Source organism: Bemisia tabaci, chromosome 3 (genome assembly GCF_918797505.1).
Source record: "Bemisia tabaci chromosome 3, PGI_BMITA_v3".
Taxonomy (NCBI): Eukaryota; Metazoa; Arthropoda; class Insecta; order Hemiptera; family Aleyrodidae; genus Bemisia; species Bemisia tabaci.
Genome location: NC_092795.1, coordinates 44,354,013 through 44,375,821, shown reverse-complemented (window position 1 = coordinate 44,375,821; position 21,809 = coordinate 44,354,013). Strand labels below are relative to the sequence as shown.

The following is a 21,809-nucleotide window of genomic DNA, read 5'->3' as shown; positions in this document are numbered from 1 at the left end:
CCATCGTGTTCCTCGCGAACTTTTACAAAAATATCAACAGTCAAATCGCAAATTCCTCACTCTTGCAACATCTTCATTCGCTCTCTGAAGGCTGAAAACTGGTAGGGATAACGTCCTACCATAATCGTGACACAGAGAACCGATTTCCTGGCCGCGCTTGATCAAAGAGGGACCTCTGCAAAACTGGATCGCGCAGTGACCAGATTTCACCGTAATTACAGAACTACCTAGCATTCTGTGTTCACCAGAGTTGCAATAAGCGGAAAACCGTCATCGACGGAGCATCCTTTGATAAGAAGAGTAGGTCAAAGCCCAGTCCGGCGCTTGAAGAGGAGTCGAACACGGAGTCGCAGAAGCGTTTGATTGTCAACTGGTCGGTGTCACCATGGAGGGTCTCGTGGTTTTGCGTCGTGTTACCTACTCTGTGTTTTCGTTTGCTCTTTCGCTGCACCTCGCCAGTGCTTTGGCCCTCTACAACAACCTCCGCCCTTGTCCGGTTTTGAGACCGGCTAAGATCGTCGACTTGGATGAGGTATGTCATAATATGAAGGATCGTTTGCATGGTACACTGAAAAAAATAGTTCTGTTCACAGGGCTCCTGCACTTCTTTTGTAACAGTCACAGAAGCCTCCGTTATGGGGACAGAGTACTCTGCTCCCGCGACCGAAGTTCTGTTCTCACAACAGAAATTTTCTGCAAGTGTACAGGGCCGGATTCACTTACTTGCCGCCCATGGGCCACCTGTATTTTGCCGCCCCCTTCTCATTCGTTTTAAAATTCAATAAATACCATCAAGTGAACGTGCTAGCGGGGGAGGGGTGCATAAGACGCATTTACTCGTGTTGAGCACATTTTTTGGGAAAGCCATGTCAACACTACTAGCAAAAGTTCACGGAACTTCGTGCGAAAGTTAAGTTTTGTAAACCTATCTCTGTGTGGACAAGGCCTTCCATTCATAAGAAATGAACGAAAAAATTATGAAAGAACAAACATATATGTGGTTGAATGATTTTAACTTCCGCCGCCGCGCCGCGCAGACCGCACCGTGTTTGGCGCGATGCGTGAAGTATTCCGACAGTCTTGTAGGCGCTATGCGTTTCACGCCGACCTCTACTGAACGCACTGTGTTGGACGCAATGCGTGAAGTATTCACGCAGTCTTGTAGGCGCTATGCGTCTCACGATGACCGCACTGTGTTTGGCGCAATGCGTGAAGTATTCATGCATTCTTGTAGGCGCTATCCGTTTCACGCTGATCGCAATGACCTCACTGTGTTTGATGCAATGCGTGAAGTATTCGTGCAGTCTTGTAGGTGCCAATATGTGTTACATGCCGATCGTCGCGCCGAGGGCTTCTCCTTTTCATCATTTCTCTCTAAGTCGCGCCGTTTCAGGCCAAATTGCGTGTTATGTTTCTCTCTTAACTCGACTAATTAAAGGTGCTGTCGCTTGTATCACTAAGAGACGACAAAATTAGAAATGACTATACTCTCAGGAAATGAGTGATTTTGTCGCCTTTTCTCGTTTGTAATTTTTTTTCTAAATCCGATTTTTTTTATACCTGCACTTAAAAAAAAATTGCAAATTTTTGCCGCCCCTTGGATTTGCCGCCATGGGCCGCGGCCTATGTGGCCACCCCCTTAATCTGGCCCTGCACAAAGAGACTGCAGGAACCCTTTGAACAGAAGGTTCTGTCGTCAGCACCATCTATTTTTTTCTGTGTATGGCGTTTAGGATGTGCGCAATGAATCGCATTCAAAAACCAGGGGCCGAATTTTGTGGTCCTTCCTCCGGGCTTGAATGTACTTAAGACGAGTCTCGACTGCACTTAAGTCCGGCCTAGCGCTTTTGATTGGCTGGTGGTGCGGATATTGTACTTCTATGTGAAAGGACCGACATAATGCGGCCCCCGGGTTCAAATTTTAGTAACTGCATTTCAGTATCCGTCAATGACAAGTCAAACTTGCACCACCGAGCGATCATAAGTGCAAAGACGGATATCGGTGCGAGGAACCATCCTAATTGTATACACAGGGCGTGTTTTGATACACAGTGTCGAGAGTCAACTTCTTGAGTCAAAATAAGACTTTCCTCTTCTCCGTCTTCCTCTTTTACTTTTTCCTCTTCTTCTTCCCCTTCTTCCCCTTCTTCCCTTCTTCTCCTTCTCCTCCTAATTTTCTTTTTCAATTCCTCATCTCCCTCTGCTTTATCTGTTCCTCTCTCTCATTTCCCTTTTTCCTCACTGAATTTTTTCCTCTCCAACCTTTCTGCCTTAGGCAAAAGTCCTTCGTGTCTGGCTGCGTTTTCCCCGAAATTGCCACTTTTAAAACTAGAAAATTAAGCTGGCGCCGCATTCCTTGGACATATCCTTTGTTCTAAATATTTAAAAGAGAATACATTTCACTCTTATGAATTTTCGTAAATTTCTTCAATCTTAGGTTTTTTTTACGTGATTCCTTCGAAAATTCCCATTAAATGTATTCACTGAGAGAGGAAATATTATGTTCAGTTGCTGGGCAAATGGCACTTGGCGTACCTGATCCTGGATGCTGCAAGCGAGGAGTATGTAGAGAACTCGTTGTGCGTCCGGGGTGAATTGCAGCGGCTCAATGAGACAAGCTTGCGGCAGGTCTGGAACGTGGACATGCCAGGGATGATGGGGTGAACACAGCGCCGTGCTCGACCTACCCACGCGCATAGTCAAGCCTGCAGTTTGGACGGTTCTCACCCCACTTGGAGGTACGTGAAAGGCAAATAACCCTCTGGATCTGTCAATAAATTTCAATGTGCATTTCCCGAGGAGAAGGAATAGAGGATTTTAACTTTTTTGCGACCCTATACACTGGAAAAAAAAGTCGCTTGGATCTAGAGTCCAAAATTTTAAAAAAATTGACAAGAAAAAATACTCTTGATTCAATCAGACTTTTTGCTTGAATCCAAAGGAAATCCGCCTAAACCAAGAGGCTCGGCTCGTCGATTCAAGAAAAAATCGGATTGAATCAAGAGTATTTTTTTCATTTTTTCTTATCAATGTTTTTACGAGTCTGGACTCTAGATCTAAGCGACTTTTTTCCCCAGTTATGTTTGATTTAGGTCCTTCTAATCCTGACATGGAAGGCGTTTTTTTTTTTGTTTTTTTTCCCCCTTGTATTTTTGATAGTTTAGGACTCCTGGCATAGTTAAATGGGAGCGCAAGAGAAATTACACTGTTAAAAATTATTCTGGCCTGAGTGGCCTGAGTGAAATATTATGGAGCTATCCTGCCTGGAGCATCGAGTGACAAAATTTTGCGGTGAGTTAGATAGCTCGCTCTGGCATGGGAAGCTCCTTGTAGCATGTGTCACTCCAGGAAAGACAGCTATATGCTCGGGAGAGATACTTTCCACTCAGATTTAAGATACTTAAGAAGAAACAGAGCTATAATTTTCTGCGCATCATCAACGCGCATTGACCGTTACAATCTTATTCTGGAATTCACGACTGCGACGGCGTCAGTCTCCAGCCAGTGGCTTTTGCGTGAACAGTGATTAGTTGCGACTCGTGAAGGTGTACAGCAAATTAAATTTTGTTTGAAGGCTTTCCAGGATAATACCCAATGGATCCCATACCAAAGTGTTCGCTGAGTTCCTAACACGACGGAAAATAAAAATTCGTCCTAGTAGAATAGCCTACCTCCAGGAATTTTGAAAACGCCGGTAAGGGCAGCAGTTTTATGAAACTAGGTTTAAGAGGAAAAATACATATTTCGTACCATTATACTGCAAAATTGTATCTCTTTCTCTTTTATCGCTTCATTCCTTATCGCTTGTTGATTTGCATGTGCATGGTAGTTTATTTAGATTATTCCCTATTTAAAACCATCATGTTGCTCCCGTTAATGGATTATTTGCTTTTAGTTGTACTTCCTTGTCAAGTATCTGTAGTTTCCTTGGTGAAGGTTCGTTATGCGTCTGGAGATGGCACTGTATGCCGAAAAACCTCAGGTGTATTGAATAAAATTTTGCAGTATAATTCTACGAAATTGTCATTTATTCTTTTTAGCTCGTATGATACTTTTGGGCATCAAAGCCTGATTATATGGGTATGGCGTGGCGTCCAGTAAAGTTAGAATTCTGTTATCGTGTATATTTATTTTTTAAGCTTACACTGAATTTATGTTCACAAAATACTTAATATCTATAAAACTTTTCTTTGTCTAAAAGCGTTTTCGAAATTACTGGAGACAGCTGTTCAGCTATGACAAATATTGATTTTCCGTCGCGTGTTTGCAACTCAAAAAACACTTTGGCTCCGAATTTGTGGGATATTGGCCCGAAAGTTCCTCAAACATGATTTGATTTGCAGTACAACTTCACATCTTTTCAAAAAAAAAAGAACATACATTGCAGTTACAGGTGGAAGGGAAAGGCAGAAGAGGGAGGGAGGAGAGGGAGGGGAGGAGAGGGGGGAAACGGATCGGGGTATGAGACGGATGCCAGGGGTAAGGGGAGGGCAGTCGCCAGCGACGCAGCCCGTCCTTATGCCTGAGTTACTTTAGCTCAGCATTTCCATACTTACGTCGGAGATTTTCAACTCCGTGGAAATTGGCCCTGAGCGATGAGTGACTTCCGAGCGACTTCCTTATATAGGTCGTGCTCTGAGCTAATTTTTTTTAACAGTGTAGAGTAAGAAGAAGAAGGAAAACGGGATAGACACATCGAGTGAACATAAAGGTAAGTATGCAACTTTATGAAAAGGATAATGCGTGGGCAGATAAAATTGTGGAAAGCGACAATGTGATATAGCCTATTGGCACTCACTTCTTCAAATAAGAGAGGTGCCAGATGGCCCCTTACCACCCTCATCCCTTGATTGTACGCCCTCAATTATAGGAGCAATGAATAGAAAATTTCATTAGCAACTTCGAAATGCGTACATCGCGCACATTGCATTACTGCTCGGATCGGGCAAGAATAGCCGAGGCGCCTTCATTTTTGGTACACGCAACATATTATACTCTGAGCATGAATAGTTGCACTGAGTTGAAACCATTTTGTTTCCTTCGCATCTGTCGATCGTCATTCCACGTAAGTGTTGGAGGCCTTTTGCGCCAAATTTTTTTGAAATGTAACCTTTGAATTTTATACCGTAGTGTTACACATTTTTCTCGCCTACTCTGTCTTGTACTATTTACAGGTAAATCAGCACGCACACTAAAAAAAAAGCCTTATTGTTTTTACTAATGCTTTTTCTGCTTAAGTAAGTTGAAAATTTCTTCACTAACGCTTTCAAATTTTTAACAGGCGAGGTTAAGGCAACTGTTGTGGACACGGACCCCAAATCATACATGGTCGTCAGTCACTGCGGTATGCATCACGGAACACTGGTGCATCTCTGGACTGGCATTGTAACGCGCGCAAAAAAGCTCGGGCCAATGGAGCAATTGCAACTAACTTCACTCCTCATTCAGCATGGTTTCAATCCTACGGTCAACAAAATCATAACGTGGAATGACTGCTGATCGCAATAAATACACATACTTATTGCAAAGAGCCCCTTGTCCTTGTTTTTATCAATTCATTATTTTTATTAGATCCCTTATTTTTTAATCGTGTTACTTACTAAAGAGACATTTCAAGTTTTAAAAATAGGTTTACAAAACCATGCAACCTAAATTGGACCTCATTTTGCAATTTGGAACTATAAATTCTAGCCCGGTTTAAAAACAACGTAGGTATATGTGCCATTAGTTTCCCTATGCACATAAGTGTTTTTCCAGAAGAGCCAGAATCTATAGTTCCAAATATTGCAAAATGCAGTCCAATTCATCTTGTGTTTTCTGGAGGACAGAGTGTTCACGAGGTGGTGGAGGAGAGAAAAATAGAACATGTGAAAACAAGAATAGGATAAAGTTATTACACAACCAAACTTGAAATTTGTAAACTACAAGCAGGCCGTATATTTTTTGTAGGCAATGGAGCGGCGTGTGTGTAAGCAAGGCTGCCGTGCTAAGGAAGAACGCCGTATGAGCCTTCAGACGTTGCCAAATTTCCTTTGATAAAACACGAATTTCCTGTTAAACTTATGAATATTTTCCTTCCAATTTTTCACACAATTTTTTTCGCAATTTAATCTAAAATGTTTGAAAATTTCAAGGAAAAATATGCACAACTTTCTTCAAAAAAACATGTTTTATTTGGGGAGATTTGGCAACTCGCGGATGTTCATGCGGCGTTCTTCCTTAGCACGGCAGAAGGGAAGCACTGCTTTCCTTACCTTTTTCAATACATAATGTGAAACTAATTACCTATTTTATATGTGCTACTAGCATAGAAGAAAGAATTGAGTCACATTTTTAATTTGACGATGCGAAGTGTATGTTTTTTTTTAGTATAAACGAAGAATTGAAGGCTCTGTTTGATACTGTCATTTTGGAATCTCGCAGTAAAACTGTAAAACTCGCTACCGCGCGAAGCCGCAAGTGAAGTGGTGAGTGCCTGCAAGGTAAAAACGCCGTAACTTATGTGCTTATGCAACACGGATATCCGTGGCGATCGAATAGTTGCATCCAGGAGTTGTACTGAGAGTTGCTTGGTGTTCATTGCTTTGCTCGTTTCTCTCACAACTTAACTTGATTCCAACGGTAATTTCACATTGCGCTGATTAAGTAAACTATTGCTGATTTTTTTCCTAACATTGTCAATTTTCTGAAAATTGCTTTAATCATTTAAATTGATTACAAAGTTTCCCTTCTACAACATGACCTGCGGCTTTGCACTTCCTGAGCTTTTTCTGGGCTTACTGCAAGGAAAACATTATTGAGCGCGTATATCCTAACATATTTGTTTTTGCGCAAGACTGAAAAAGGAGTTCAATCAGAAATATACATCAACTTACGGTCACTTCAGAACCAGGAGGCAGCCAGGACCAAAATCTTGTAGAAAAAACGCTTTAACGTTGAACCTTCATTCATTTAGGGGTCTGTGCTCTTGGAATTTTAACCATTTCGACGATGTAAGTCGGCAATCACATAACTCGGTTTGCGACGTTGCAGACTTCCTGCCATACTTTATTTTTTAAACGGAAAACTATAGGTACTCAACGGTAATTCTTTAAAACTGCCGTGATTTTTCTCCTCTGTGGGAGGAAAATTCTGCGAAAACTTCAAGGAATGATGTCAATTTGTTCTCCTGAAAAAAAAAAAAAAAAAAAAAAAAAAAAAAAAATTACATAGAGGCGGAGAATTTTAGACACCGCAAACGAGATATGTGATTGCAGACTTACGCCGTCGATATGGTTCTACGGATAATTTTTCAGCTCTGACAGTTTTTTTCTAAAATCAAAGAAATCTTTCGTCCTTAATACCCTTGATTCATTAAATGCGCCGTCAGTACTGCACGGTTAGGGGCTTTTGGAAAGAATATTATACGATTAAATTTACACTGAGGGGGGGGGGGGGGGGGGTTCCAAAAAACCCTGATTCAGACGACAGCATCTCTTTTATTTTTCGCGCCACTTTAACCCTGTATGGTTTCTGTAATTTTAACCGACGATCCCTAAAAAATATTTTTCATTTCAGTGCCGAAGAGGCACAACCTCAATACTTTCTCCAAAAATAATTTTGCTCGCATCACGCGGATTTGTCTAAAAGTTCTTGAAAGTGGGTCAGAATTAGAATGCTGTTGCACCTTCTCTAACTCGACTCTCCAAGCGGATTTCCTGGCCTCTCTCGAAAGATTTTATTTAAATCATTATAATCATTCACACGTAGAAAATATTGTGTTTGTATGTAGGACGTTTTCTCCTCAAAAGTAATAGAAAAGAGCAATCATTTTTCACTTCATTCGTAGTCTTTTTAAGCATCAATGAACGTCATTGGCTGCTCCGTATGAGGGGAGAGCGAAAGAAAAGAAGAACAAAACTGCACTGCAAAAATTATCGAGGTGGACTGAATAATCCTTTGAAATGACCAAATTTCCTAAATTCATGGCCTATATTATTTTACTTCAATTTATCGATCGCGCGGCTGGTGGTGCAAGGCGCGTCATTTTAAATTTGCCGCCATTTTTTCTTTTCACGATTTTCCATGCCATCTGCAGAGTTTTTTGTCAACTAATGTTATCACATCAGGATGCAAGGTTACCAGATCTAATATTTTCAAAAATACAAATTTGGCTCAGATTCGTAAAAATTATCAAAATTTCAAAGTATTTATGAAGCGTGGAACTAAAAATTACCACTATAATCGATTAGTAGAACTGATGAAAAAAAAGTTTTGGACACAGCACATGCAGACTTAATTAAGTACTAACATCTTGCAACCCTGCATTACTAACAACAGCGGTTTATCAACACAAAAATGGCTGATGTGGTCATAAAGAACGGTAGTGCAAATGGAAGTGAAATTATTAAAGTATCCATCGAAAATGAACGCGTAAATTCATGTGATAAAGATTTAGAAGATCCAGATGTGTCTCTCACCAAAACTTGGGGTTTCAATCTCGAGGAGCTCTTCAAACTAGCTTTGAAATTCTACCGAGGTGAGGTTATGTTACACCCATTTCTTTCTTTCTGTATTGATAAATGAAATCAAGTTTCATCATCTAATTTACAGAAGTATGAATTATTTTCCACCGTCAAAGTGACGGAAATCACACTGCTCTCAAATTCTCTCTGACCCTAAGCTGTCATTGTGGAACTGATGCCACTTATGAGAAGTTAGTGACGGATTTCCACCGCTATCAACTCTGAGCATTTGAAGACATCTACACGCACTGTTAAGTTTGAGAAAGATTTTGCTACGGAGTCGTGTTCATCAGTTTGTAACAGCTTTTCTATAAACTAGTTTCGATGGTTACAAAGAGGCAAGTCTTCAGTTTCTCAAGGGATGAAAGCTCTCCTGGTTGAAGGTCCTGCAATAGACCTGAAGTAATGTACCTTAAGCATTTTAAATACTTGACACATCTTGAAAACCAGCAGGATATTACCAAGTAAACTTCATAGCACAACTGCCTGTAGATGCTAACAAGTTTAAAATAATGCAGGCCAACCGTTGGAACTTACAGCAACATGATAACATATCGTAAATCGATGTATCACTTAGCATGGATACACTTTGGTCTACCTTATTGACACTTAAAATGAACCGGAAACAAGTTATGTCTATGATTGTTGATGTACATCTATTACAGTGATGAAATCATTGACTAGGATTAATTGGTAACACATTTTCATCCCTGAAAGGACTCATAAAAATCATATGTCACTTAAGTTTTTAATATTTTTGGGTTCTATGTGATAATTGCTTATGATCAAAATTACTATCTCACCTTGAATTTCTCATATTTTTTTTAGTTCGGTTAGTATTGAAACTTTTGTCTGAATTCCTAAAAAAACAGTCCTTAATCAGGACGGAATCCTGGTTTTAAGACCATAACTTTATGGCTCCTAAAAACAACAAACCTTAGAGGACTTCGGCAGAAGACTGTAGCAGTTGTCTAATTTACACTATGCTGTTGAGTTTTAACTATCATCCTGATATTTTAATTTACATTCTGATAATATTGTAACGGTTTTACTTATTTTACAGAACAAGATGGCAAAGCTGTCAATTTTTCCTATCAAGATAAAATGAAACTACTAGCGTACATGAAGCAAATTAGTCATGGGAAATGTGAGCCTGAGAAACTTCGGCCAGTAGGTGTCCTCGATGTAATCGGAAGAGACAGAAGGTGAAGTATATTTTATTTTTATTCTTGGGAAATTAACAAGTTTCGCACTTCTTAAATTGGAATGGAGATGAGAATATCTTTTTATTTATAACATATTTTTCCACTATTAGAATTTATAGAGACAAAGCTAATATGACAGTGAAAGCTCTCCCATTTGGTTAAAGTTTTAATAATATTTCTTTAAGTAATAGAACTCACCAAAGGTAAATTTTTCTGTTCTCAAAGAGTAGGCATATTCATAACTCGGACTGCTTTAATTTGGGTATCATTTGGACCGCGTTAAACAGATAGGATCCAAGCCCCATCAGCCATTGCCAAATTTTAATGGGCAATTTAATTTTTCACATGAAAACGGTCGTGCAGATTTTTGTGCAAACTTCAGTGAATCTTCTCCATAATACAATGTAAATTCCTTAAAATTTTCAAAGTAATCCGCACGAAAGTTCTCTCTTAAAAAAGATATGCGTGTAAACTTTTTGGCTTTTTGGCACTGTACTGGTTCAAATTTTAAAGACTCAATCATAACTCTATTTGATTTTTTAGAACGCTTTGATCACTAAGTGACTCTGAAGCTTGTTTTGTTAAAATGAAAGAAGTTATAGCAATTTTAAACAATCGTTAGGTACTGACAGATATATCCTTCAAATTGAAATTGAAGTCCAAATATTTAACCCCCTGAAATCAGGACCACCTTGTGCACCCTTTACTAAAGCTGAAAGCTTACATAGGAAATAAAGTATCAAAAATTAATGGAAGTTTAAATGATTTATATTAATTTTAATTATTTTCAGATTGGCATGGCAAAACTTAGGAGATATGTCATCTACAGAAGCAAAACTAAACTTTATTAACTTAGTAGATCAAGGTTGTCAGTTGTTCAAGCCGTATGTTCAAGCTCATAAAACAAATTTACTGGAACAAGAGAGACTTCAGTAAGTCAATTCATCTTCTTCTATTTTTTCCTCTTTTGCCTTGTATATTATTTTCTAGCAATATATTTGTAGGAACGCATTGTCCCCAGCCCAGGGGTGTACGAGCAGTGGATTACTAACTTAGGCCTCAAAAGATCAAACCTCCGGACGGCAGAAGTTTAAGATGAGCCTTCTTTTTTTTTATGAATGTTTCTTTTTCCAAAGCACTTAATTAGGAGCTAAAACTATGTCGGAAACTTTCCTTTAACCTAAGAAACTCCAGAAGTAAAGAATATGTCATTAATGGGTGATGCTGGCAGTCATGCACATCATTGTAACTGATCCACGATTTAAAAGTAACACTTAACGCGTGTAGCAAAAATATTTATCCTGAAGTTTCTTCTGCCTTTCTTCTTGATTTCTCTATTGACTATGGGAAAAGTAAGTTAATTTAAGTTGATGTGATCATAATTACTGAATGTTAATATTCATTTCCCTGTCTTTCACTCTCCTGCCTGTTCAAACAAGCCATCTCCCATAAATATGTCAATATGTTTTATACAAGTCCTTATATAAAAGTTTGCCATTTGATCTGATAAGTGAGGGGTTTATTGATAATAGCAGGAAGGGGAGATAAAGCCTGTAATGATGCTGGGTTTGTAACAGGTGTCAACAAATAAAGTCAATAGTTGATAAAAGTTGACGCGTGATAATGATGAGGCTATAAATATTGGCCTCTCCAAAATTGAATTCTCCTTCCCTGTAAAGCGCTGTCATGAGGTACCTGCTTCTAGTTTATCCTCTATTCTGTGCACTAATAAAAGATGCATCCAGTTTATTGAAAAGTTTACTTGGAACTTGTGGTGTCTTGTCAATTTGCCTAAAAGTACACGGAGACTGGTATAATGGCAAAAAATTCCAGGACAAGAGTGAAATTAATATTATTGATAAAATTCATCTGACAGCTCTTAACTTCCAAGCTTTAACATCACATTTTGACAGAGCTGAAGATAGGAGAGCTACCAAAATTTTTTGCATCAATTCCTGTTTTGACTCATCAATTAAGTTGGATAGCATTGCTTCGCCTTGCACCGCTCAGTTTTGTATAATCTTGTATCTTGCATAAGTTAAATTGATAAATAGTGCCGTTTGAAGGATTGATTTTGTAATTTAAAAAAGAAACACAAATAAAGCATTTTAATTAAAGCGTTTATGTGTTTAGGAAGGAAAAGGAAAACGAGGAGAAAGCTGAAGCAGAAAGATTAAGACTGGAGGAAGAGAAACAGAAAAAGAATGAAGAAGAAAAACTGAAGCAAGAAGCCCAAAGGTAAAATATAAATTCTAATCCCATCATTTAGTTCTCTTACTTTTTCCATGAAGAAATATTTAGCATCGCAAATTTCATAATTTCTTGTATGTATTAGCGGTTGGGTATGTTTGGATACCAATTTTCATGATTATCATTCTAACACTTCTTGTATTTCTCAAGACGGCCATTTCATTTTGTCAATAGTTAGGTTTAAATCTATGATTCAATTGGCCCTTGAGCTCTGTCAGACAGAGATTTAATAAATTATTTTTCAAAACTCCTCTATTTATTCTTTCTGTGGGGTCACTTCAGCATTACGTATCTTCTTTGTGTTCTTGAGAAACTCTTTATATTGCAATAAGCGCCAGCTGAAAAATGCCACCTCGTCTGGAAGCTGCTGCATCAGTCATCCTGTCAATGTTACTCTGCTTCATGGAAATTGAATTTATCTTAAAATATGGTACTCACTGTGTTATTTATAGGCACTGTTCAGAATTCATTTGAATTGTTCAATTTCTTCTTTAATTTAATTTTTCCTCTTCCTTCCTCATTTTTGTATCTTATTTTTCAGACGTTTAATTCAAGAAGAATTGAATCAACAAACTTTTACTCAGTTTAAATCTTATGCTGAACAGCAGTATCCAGGCAATCCTGAACAAGTAAGCTAATTTTGTTTCTATTCAGATTAATTCTATTTAAGTAGAATCCAAAAAGATACATATTAAATGCTAATTAAATACAGGGTGAGCGAAAAGTCCCCGACCCCCCCTCTAACTTTTGAACGCATGCTTGTATCGAAACGAAATTTTGGGGATGCTCCTAGATCGATAAGAGCTACTTTTTGGCACATCCAAAATTTTTGGGGGGGCGCCCCCCCGCGAGGGGCGCACACTAACTCGAAATTTTCAAATGGTAACCCCCCTCTTGTGATACATCGTTGGAAAGGTAATAAAAAAAGAAACTTTTTGGCGCAAACCGGAGGTCGCTACGACTTTTCGTTCTCGAGTTATTCTCGGTCAAAGTTCAAAATAGGCCAGTTTTCAAAAAATCATAAGTCCGGTTCAGAAAGGTGCAGAAAGGCAAACGAGGCGGCAAAATTCTCGGCAATGCATGTACTTTCAGAAAAAAATCGTCAAAAACCTTATCGTCTGCGCCTAGAGTGATTTTAGCCCCCCCCCTCCCGCGATTAAGTGTCTTTCTTGCGGGAGGGGCGGCCAGTTCACTCGAGGCGGAAGTAGGTACCTGTTTGAAGGTAACTCAGCTACCTGACGGAGCCCAGACTGTTTGGGGGGGGGGGGGGGGTTCCAACTTTTGCAAATTTCCTCTAAATCGAGGGGACGGAAAATCGACGGTTCTAAACAAAACTATCATTCTTCCACGGGAAGGAGGGGGTGTGGCGGGGGGGGGGAGTGCCGCCCCCCAAATAGTCTGGGCTCCGTCAGGTAGCTAAGTTACCTTCAAACAGGTACCTACTTCCGCCTCGAGTGAACTGGCCGCCCCTCCCGCAAGAAAGACACTTAATCGCGGGAGGGGGGGGGCTAAAATCACTCTAGGCGCAGACGATAAGGTTTTTGACGATTTTTTTCTGAAAGTACATGCATTGCCGAGAATTTTGCCGCCTCGTTTGCCTTTCTGCACCTTTCTGAACCGGACTTATGATTTTTTGAAAACTGGCCTATTTTGAACTTTGACCGAGAATAACTCGAGAACGAAAAGTCGTAGCGACCTCCGGTTTGCGCCAAAAAGTTTCTTTTTTTATTACCTTTCCAACGATGTATCACAAGAGGGGGGTTACCATTTGAAAATTTCGAGTTAGTGTGCGCCCCTCGCGGGGGGGCGCCCCCCCAAAAATTTTGGATGTGCCAAAAAGTAGCTCTTATCGATCTAGGAGCATCCCCAAAATTTCGTTTCGATACAAGCATGCGTTCAAAAGTTAGAGGGGGGGTCGGGGACTTTTCGCTCACCCTGTATTATTTATATCATAACTGTTTTATCTTTTTAGAAATAGTACGTTTTAGTTTTATCCTAAAATTTCAGTGATAATTTATTTCTTTCACAGTAAAAGATTCAAACATAAATTTTACAACAATAAGACAGTAAATGTATAATTACCACTGCTTTCTCAAAGAGAATAGTTGGAAGTTCTCAGTTGAAATTTTAACTTACAACCACTTCAAAGACTTGGAAAGAGGTAAAAACATACAGCATGAAAATTATCACTATTTTCAAGATCATCTTATTGAAGGTTGTAAAAAATCTCATATTTTTTGAAGTATGAAGCAAATATAATTAAAAGGTTGCTCTGCAAATTTTTATTTCAGGAAAATAAAAGCTGTCAACAAAAAAATCTATAAACTTATAAAGTAGCTGTCTCTTTCATGATGAAACTTAATGAACCTGTAATTTAAAAATGGATACTAGAGGGATCTCTTTGTCGGCATTAACTGTACAGCTTTCAAAAATACATACTATTGATTTAATATCTTTTATCAACTGCTCACCTTTCTTCTTTTAACTGTGGTGCCATGTAGTCGATACCAAATTTTCACATTTCTGTCGGTATTTTAATTTTGAACCTTTTCGAAACAGCAAGCGGTCTTGGTGAGGCAACTTCAAGATCAACACTATCATCTTTATATGCAGAAAATTTTACACAATGACAATAAAGTGGGGGTAGAGACAAACCCATTAGGAGTTCCTAATCTTGGCAACAGCACAGAAGAATCGCCATCAGAAACACAGTCTGAAGGGGATACAGGTTAGTCTTAAAATAAAATATCACTCCTGAATTTTTTTTTTTTTTTTTAGTAAGAATTCTAGGTAATTCTAAAACATTGTTACTTCTACCAGAACTACATGCTTTGTATCCGTCTAAGAATTAAATTCACAAAGGTATCAAGAGACAAAAAAAAAAAAAAATTAGAGAATACACATTACCCACAAGACCAACAATTATGAAGTTCATAGTCTCTTGTTGTTAGACAATTAATTGCATTACATTATTAGATTGATTATGTACAACATGTGTGGAACAATTTTAATTTTTGAATCAGAGCGAGAAAGCAATGATACTTTCATTTTAATGGCTGCGGTTAAAAAATGCGTACCTCAAATTACAACCTGGCAAAGTGGGGATTACATTTTATCCTTTGAAAAGAACGCTAATCAACAATTTTTTTCTTCAATTTTCTTCGACTTTTCTTTATTCATTTGAGACTAAACATAGAAAATTTCAAGGAGATGTTTTGGCTACTTTTCTTTTCAAACAGTAAATCATAATCCAAGATATTTTCACTTCGCAGTTGAAATATACATTTTTTATACGTTAACCATGTAAAAATACTGTGCAGTAATTTATACCTCTTCTTAAACGGTCTTGCTGTGAACAGAATTCAAAGCATTGAATTTCACATCTTAGAGGCAAGTTTCTTTATTTCAAGATCTGCATAAGTATGAGTTTTGTTCAGTAATACACCAGGAAATATAATTACTGTGAAATTTTCCTTGTAATAATAGTGGCACTGTAAAAACTTTAAATGGCATCAAATTTATGAGTTTGGTAGAGTCTGCTGAAATGCACAAACAAGTTATTTCTTGCAAAATGTGGCAAAAAAAATTTTATTTCAATTTCTGTTAATTTTCTCAAATTTTTCAAAGTTGTCAAGATATAAACTTCGACAGACTTTCATGGTGAAATTTTGAAACTTTAGGCAACAGGATATCTAATAATTTCTAAGATTCTGTCGCCAAGCATTGTCTGTCAGATTTTCCCTGTTCAAACATACATTGCTCTTGGTTAGTATAATTTACCCTACGGACCCTAGGTAGTCAGCAGTGAAAAGAGGCCCATGAGTGATAAGATTAAATGCATAATTACATCTTAGTGGGTGTTTACTCGGTCTATAATCTCTCCCCACCTCTTTCTTTCATGAGAAAATCAGTTATGAAACGCAGTCAGTGTTTTTGTTTATCTATTATCATCAGATCTTCGAGGCAACCTGATTCATGGAGTCTAGTGTGAAAATACTCATTTTCACTGTATCAACAATTGTTTCCATGGTTTTAAAATTATAAGTCACATTATTTTTTTGCTGTTGCGTTTTGTTTTTGAAATGTTGTCAGAATTAACTTTATTTCCTTACAAGTGTGCTTTGAGAATAATTAAAGATAGAGTGGAAAACAACATTGCTAGTGGAGTGCCAAATAAAGTAGCTTTTCGTTGGTTTTTTTTGTTTTATTTCAAAAAGTATTTTTATAATTTTTATCATTGCAGAAACTATACCTACAATGCAACCTGCTTCAATGTGGACTCGCAAAGATGTCAAAGAGTTCAAAGAGTCGATCAGAAAGGAAGGCGGTGATGCAATTATCAAAGTTGGACACGGAGAAACTGTTACTGTAAGCTCTTCTTCTAATCTTATGCAGCTGTTCGAAGATGTATCCAATGTGATTTTTAGAACTGTCAAAAGATAATTTTTTTTCAGTTTCACTAAAAAACGTGTGTAATTAGAAGCTTTTCATTTTATAGTTTATCTTCGGCACAATAAAAATTTTGAATTTTCTAGGTTCATTTTGCTTTTAACTAGTGGAGTAGTGGCAAGGAATTTTTGCAGAGTTGTAATCTAATTTCTCTTTCCTAAAATTATGTGAAAAAACAAAAAAGTCTAATAAAGCATTTCTCAGAGGAGAATAAGCTCATTGGAATTTGACCAATCAGAAGCTGACGGTTGAGTTGATGTAGCAAGGCAATGTCTGAAGTTAAGTTCGGCTAATCAGAAAATGCAGTTTCCCCTTCCTGGCTATGTCATCAGAACTGTCCGAAAATATCATTTCCAATGGGTCCCATTTTTGGCATTTTCTAAATGGATTTTTTTTTACCATTAAGGGTTTAAAGAATCTGAAGAATTCCTAGAAGTTTAGTTCACTTCGTGCTTTCAGAAAATGAATCCTAAAAAATGGGCGCCTCTGACTCATTCAATAGGAGCACAAAAATATTTCTTTACTTATCATAATTATTTTTCTAATTTTCAAATAATTTTTTCAGGTGAGAGTTCCAACTCATGAAGATGGGTCGTGTCTATTTTGGGAATTTGCAACAGACAATTATGATATCGGTTTTGGTGTATATTTTGAATGGGGTAAATCAGAATCAAATCAGGTGTCTGTACATGTCTCGGAAAGTGAAGATGACGAGGATTTAGAAGATGAAGAAGAGGATGATGGTAAGTCAAATTATATTTTTTTTTCTTTTGTAGGTAATTCTTTTTCAGTTTCTCAAAGTTTAACTTATTTTTATGGTGCTTAAAACTGTGCGCAGGCAATTAGTTTTCCATTAATTCTATGATAGAGTATCTGTCACTGAATGTTGATTTTATTTTATTTAATTTCATCAGAATGAATCTGCTGGCATCTGCGAAGCATACAATTGTGCCTCTAGAAATCATACGCAGGGAAAATTTTTATACAAGACGAGAGTAAATTTACTTTATGGCTGCACACATATTTTTGATCAAGATGTACATTTATTTTATTGCTGTAATTTTTTTTGCCCACAAAACTCTCTCCAAGCGAGATTCTCAAAAGCAAACAGTTCCTTACCCTAAAAATATGACTGAAAAACATTAAAATGTGTATGCATGGGTCAACATTTTCATGAATGAAATTGTAATTAGGACAGGATGATAGGACACATGTATGTAAAAGCCAATCTCAGCCACTTTTTCTTTGCTAATTTTCTCAACCAATTTTTACAGATTTTATGGATGAACCTCGTGGTGACTCTGAAATGGGACTTCACCGGTTAAACAATAGCAGGCTACTGAATAATCGGCCCCCAATGTCCATCATTATACCAGTTTATCGCAGAGATTGCCAGGATGAGGTCTACACTGGAAGTCACCAGTATCCTGGTCAAGGCGTTTATCTATTAAAGTTTGACAACTCTTATAGTCTATGGAGATCAAAAACACTCTATTATCGAATCTACTATACACATTGAAATCCTAGACTCAATACATTAGTGGTAAGTTTTTCTTTTTTAGTAAACATTAATTTTATTTTATTCAAGTCCCGAATGGACACACTTTCATAGTGCTCATTTTATTTTGAACTACTAGATCTGATTAATTGTCTAATCATCTTAGACAATCCAATGACTTTCTGAAATTCCTTCAAGTACAAGAATATCCCATTATGTAACGTCTTTCATATAGATAAGAGTAAAATTGCAAAAAGCTTTTTTTGGTTCATTTTTCCGCTTAAAAGTGCCGTACAATAAAATATGCAACTTACGGGGAGGAACAAACATTTCACGGGGAGGAGGTCAAAGAGAGCGTCACACCATTTTGTAAATCTGTGTTAAAGGATAGGAACCTACATTCCTAAAGCATTATGAGGTGGAAGGGGGTTGAAATATTTGGTAAAATTAGTGACACATATTTTACGACCCAGGCAAAAGTTCTCCAAACTTCACCAACCAACAGCCGAGATGTTAAAATTTTTCTGCACCTATTTTCTCTTACTATAGATCCAATTTTTTAGGATTAGTTGCAGCATTTTTAATGCATGCAACAAAAGTAAATTTAATTTAAGGTTATTTGAAGAGGTGTTCACTGTACATTTCTACATACCTGCCTTATTTTCCCAAGTATTTTTTGTGATTTTCGTAAGCTTTTTTGTTTTTTGTATTTTTTCTATTTGCCCAAGTGCAAAATCTCTCCATTGTCACCTTTGGCTTGGAGGGCAGGAGCAGGAGAAACAGAGTCAGTCACATTTCCAAAAGATAATGTAGGGTAAAAAAATAAAAAAATTAATGCAGTAGACTTCGTTTCTCTTGCCTCTACCCTACCTTTGAAGATGAGTTCAGCGGTGACATAGTCTGTTACAACCTCGTTTATTTTTCACATAACTTCTAAATTCTTCAGATTTTTTATTTTATTTTCAAGTTTACAACACATTGCTTGAAATTAATTGTTTTTCCACCTAATTTCTCTCCTAGGTGAAATTTTCCTGCTGAGAAAATGTATGAAACTGTGATCTCTCGGACCATCAATGGTATCAGCTAAGATCATCTACCTTTCAATCCCCTCCTCTCTTAAATCAACGAATGTGTGGAAGAGCGCAGTTTATTTAAAATTGTTTGTTCTTTTATGTACACTATTTTCTTCATGTTTTGGTTCAATTAACCCTTATTTTTGTGTTCCTTTTTCTAAGTTTTTTCCCCCTTTTTTTTTTCTTTGTCTTATGATCTTAAAATGTATGATGCTGCCTCTGAGAATTCATCATTAAAAACGGAAAAGAATTTTTCATTTTAAGGAGAGAATAGAGAACTAAGTAAATTTCCCTTTTACCACAGATAAAGTTAAATTAGTTACTTTTCTCATGAATTGTTTCAATCTTAAACTTATAAAGAGGGAAAGTAACAGTCTGTAAACATCACCAAAGGAAAATTACCTCCATGTTTTCTCTCTATAATCTGTAAAAAAAAAGAAAAACAATGTTCACCTGGTATCTCTTACTATGATATTTCTCAGCTGGCTGTTAAGCCGTATGAACTTAAAAAGGGAAATCGGGCAAATTACTAAGCTTCGAGTAGACTCTTTTCTTTTCAAATCAGATTTCTAAGTTTTCAACTTGTGTCATAGATTTGTTTGGGAAAATTACATATTAAAATGTTTTAATATTGATCCTGAAGAATGAGGTATGCTAACTAATGAAAGGTGTTCAGAGTGATGTGAAGTACCAAATTCCTAATGCACAAACTATTTGAATTGTCTCTTGAATCTTATCTTAATTTCAGGTTTTCTAAGGTAAAATTCTCAAATATTTTTCAGATTGACTTGTTGAACTGCTCAGTTCTCCTCAACATGATATTTCTGAAAGCCAGTTTCTTCTCATTTGTACATGTTATGGTAGCAAAAGCATGCCACATAATTGGCTTTACAGCAATATACTAGGTAACATGTTTCTTTCAAGAATAATGCTATTTTTATTTTACCCATCTTAAATGAAAGTCTGATGTACATTTGTTTTGTCTCTTAAATACTTGCAGTTGAAGCAGATCTTGTTCTTTGCTTTAAAAATGTATCATTGTGAATCATTTACTCAACAAATCCCTGAATTCAATTCTGCCTACAAGAGAAGCCTAGATACTATCTCTTGAGTGAGAAAAATAAAGCAAAAAATCATGCAAATCCAACTGAACTTGGCTATTTTTCGCCACTAAATCTTAATCTTGTCCAATTTTTTTTTTACTGAAACATTTGTTTTCTTTTAAAGAATCTCCCCATTACTGGAGCCCCAATTCAGAACTGTTTTAATCGTCTCCTTATTTTTGGCTAAATTTATTTTCAAGAAATGTTAAGTTTGAATTTAATTTATTGAATTATTTATTAATACATTTTCTGTATTCTTAATTATTGTTTAATTTTTGACGCAGAGGCCATTGAAATCCAAAAAAAGATTGTAGAGGCACTCTGGGACAAAAGAGCTATCTCAACAACCTAACTTCTTGATATCTAGTATGAGTATCGTAGCTCCTGTGATGTAGGATTGTAACTCAAGTTTTGCATAAGCTATAGAAAGCGCAGAATTATTTAGACAAAATGCTTATCCCAGAATGGAGTTACGCCTTTTTGTCAAAGAAGCGATGATATCTAAGTATTTTCCTCTCAAAAAAGTTCTTATGTAAGGGGTTAGGTCCAAAACATTAGTCTATTTTCATCCAGTTTTTAAAAATGATGTGCATCAAAGTTTTCCTAACTAATACGTATGTAACAGAGAGACTACTCCTTTGTGTACATCATTTTTGAAATGTTCATGAATGTTATTTAGGTAACCTAGGGGCAAATTTTAACAGTCCCTCTCCCGATACTTAAATATACCTAGGATGAGTTATGACTATACTTAAGTCCGTCCCTGCTATCCTTATGGTAATTGGTCGGAGGTGCGGTTTGAACTCATAAATGAATGTTACATTCCGTGGAAAAGCGCTGACAATTTTCGGCCCTTACTTACTATTTCAAGTAAACTTGCTTTGAATTCTGTTTAAACTTTTTGCTTTATCAAAACAATGGTAGTAGTGATTGCTCTTTTGGTTCAAAGTACTGTAGTTTCTCAATTGTGATATCACCTCCATGTCATTTCTCGTTTCAATTTTTTCTCTATAAGTGGTTCTTAACTTCATGATTACTATCTTCCCTTCAAAAACACAGTTATCAGCCCTAATTTTAAACAATGAAAAAATCAAACAAAGTGCAAGCAATGAGTATAAGAATTTAAATATTACAAAGGTGAAATGATGGAACAATGTAAAAATTAAGTCTTCAATTTCGGAGCCAACTCTTGGTTATATCCTGTTACATGCATAGGTTGCCACCATAAATTCCCACCGTTTTTGTTCAGTTTCTTTATTGATGTCATCATTAAATTTTAGTTTCATTCTATCATTACCATCAATTTATTAATTGCAATTCTCTTCTCTCCATGAACAATGGAGGCTGAGCCGCAGTTGCCTCCTGCGATGAGTTGGCCCAGGTTTGACCTTGATAATTTCAAACTTTGTTTTGTTTTAAGATTTCTTCTGGCTGTTAAATCCTCCAATAATTTTATGGATATTGTGCTCTTGTTAAATCGTGTGAAATAAAGTCTGTTAATGCAGAAAAGTATAATGACTGCAACCCGAGAAACTTATTAGCCTCTCTTTTTGACCTGCCTTCTTTATTTGAAATGAATCACCAGTTTCAAGTTGTAAGAACTGCTTTTCATGCAGAATGTAGGTGGGGGTAAAGGGATATGCTTATTGAAAAATGCCATTTTTTTCAGATTCAACCACTTTTATCTTATTTGTCCCTGGCTACAATTATAATAGAAATGCTACTAA

The 21,809-nt window shown here is 37.0% G+C and overlaps 2 protein-coding genes across 2 annotated transcripts; both read left to right on the top strand.

Annotated features, from left to right (window-relative positions):
- Window positions 1–246: 246 nt before the first annotated feature.
- LOC109030521 (uncharacterized) lies at window positions 247–5,530 on the top strand. Its single transcript, XM_019041518.2, is given in 4 exon segments — window positions 247–532; window positions 2,509–2,658; window positions 2,660–2,738; window positions 5,282–5,530. Coding segments are annotated over 4 exon segments (594 nt in total). The 5' UTR covers window positions 247–385; the 3' UTR covers window positions 5,500–5,530.
- Window positions 5,531–8,306: 2,776 nt separating this feature from the next.
- Window positions 8,307–21,615, top strand: LOC109030620 (Golgi resident protein GCP60). Its single transcript, XM_019041678.2, has 10 exons — window positions 8,307–8,518; window positions 9,568–9,709; window positions 10,501–10,641; window positions 11,843–11,947; window positions 12,501–12,588; window positions 14,519–14,687; window positions 16,203–16,327; window positions 16,974–17,151; window positions 17,683–17,951; window positions 18,927–21,615. The coding sequence occupies exons 1-9, from the start codon at window positions 8,338–8,340 to the stop codon at window positions 17,925–17,927; spliced, it is 1,374 nt and encodes a 457-aa protein (XP_018897223.1). The 5' UTR covers window positions 8,307–8,337; the 3' UTR covers window positions 17,928–17,951; window positions 18,927–21,615.
- The last annotated feature ends 194 nt before the right edge of the window (window positions 21,616–21,809 follow it).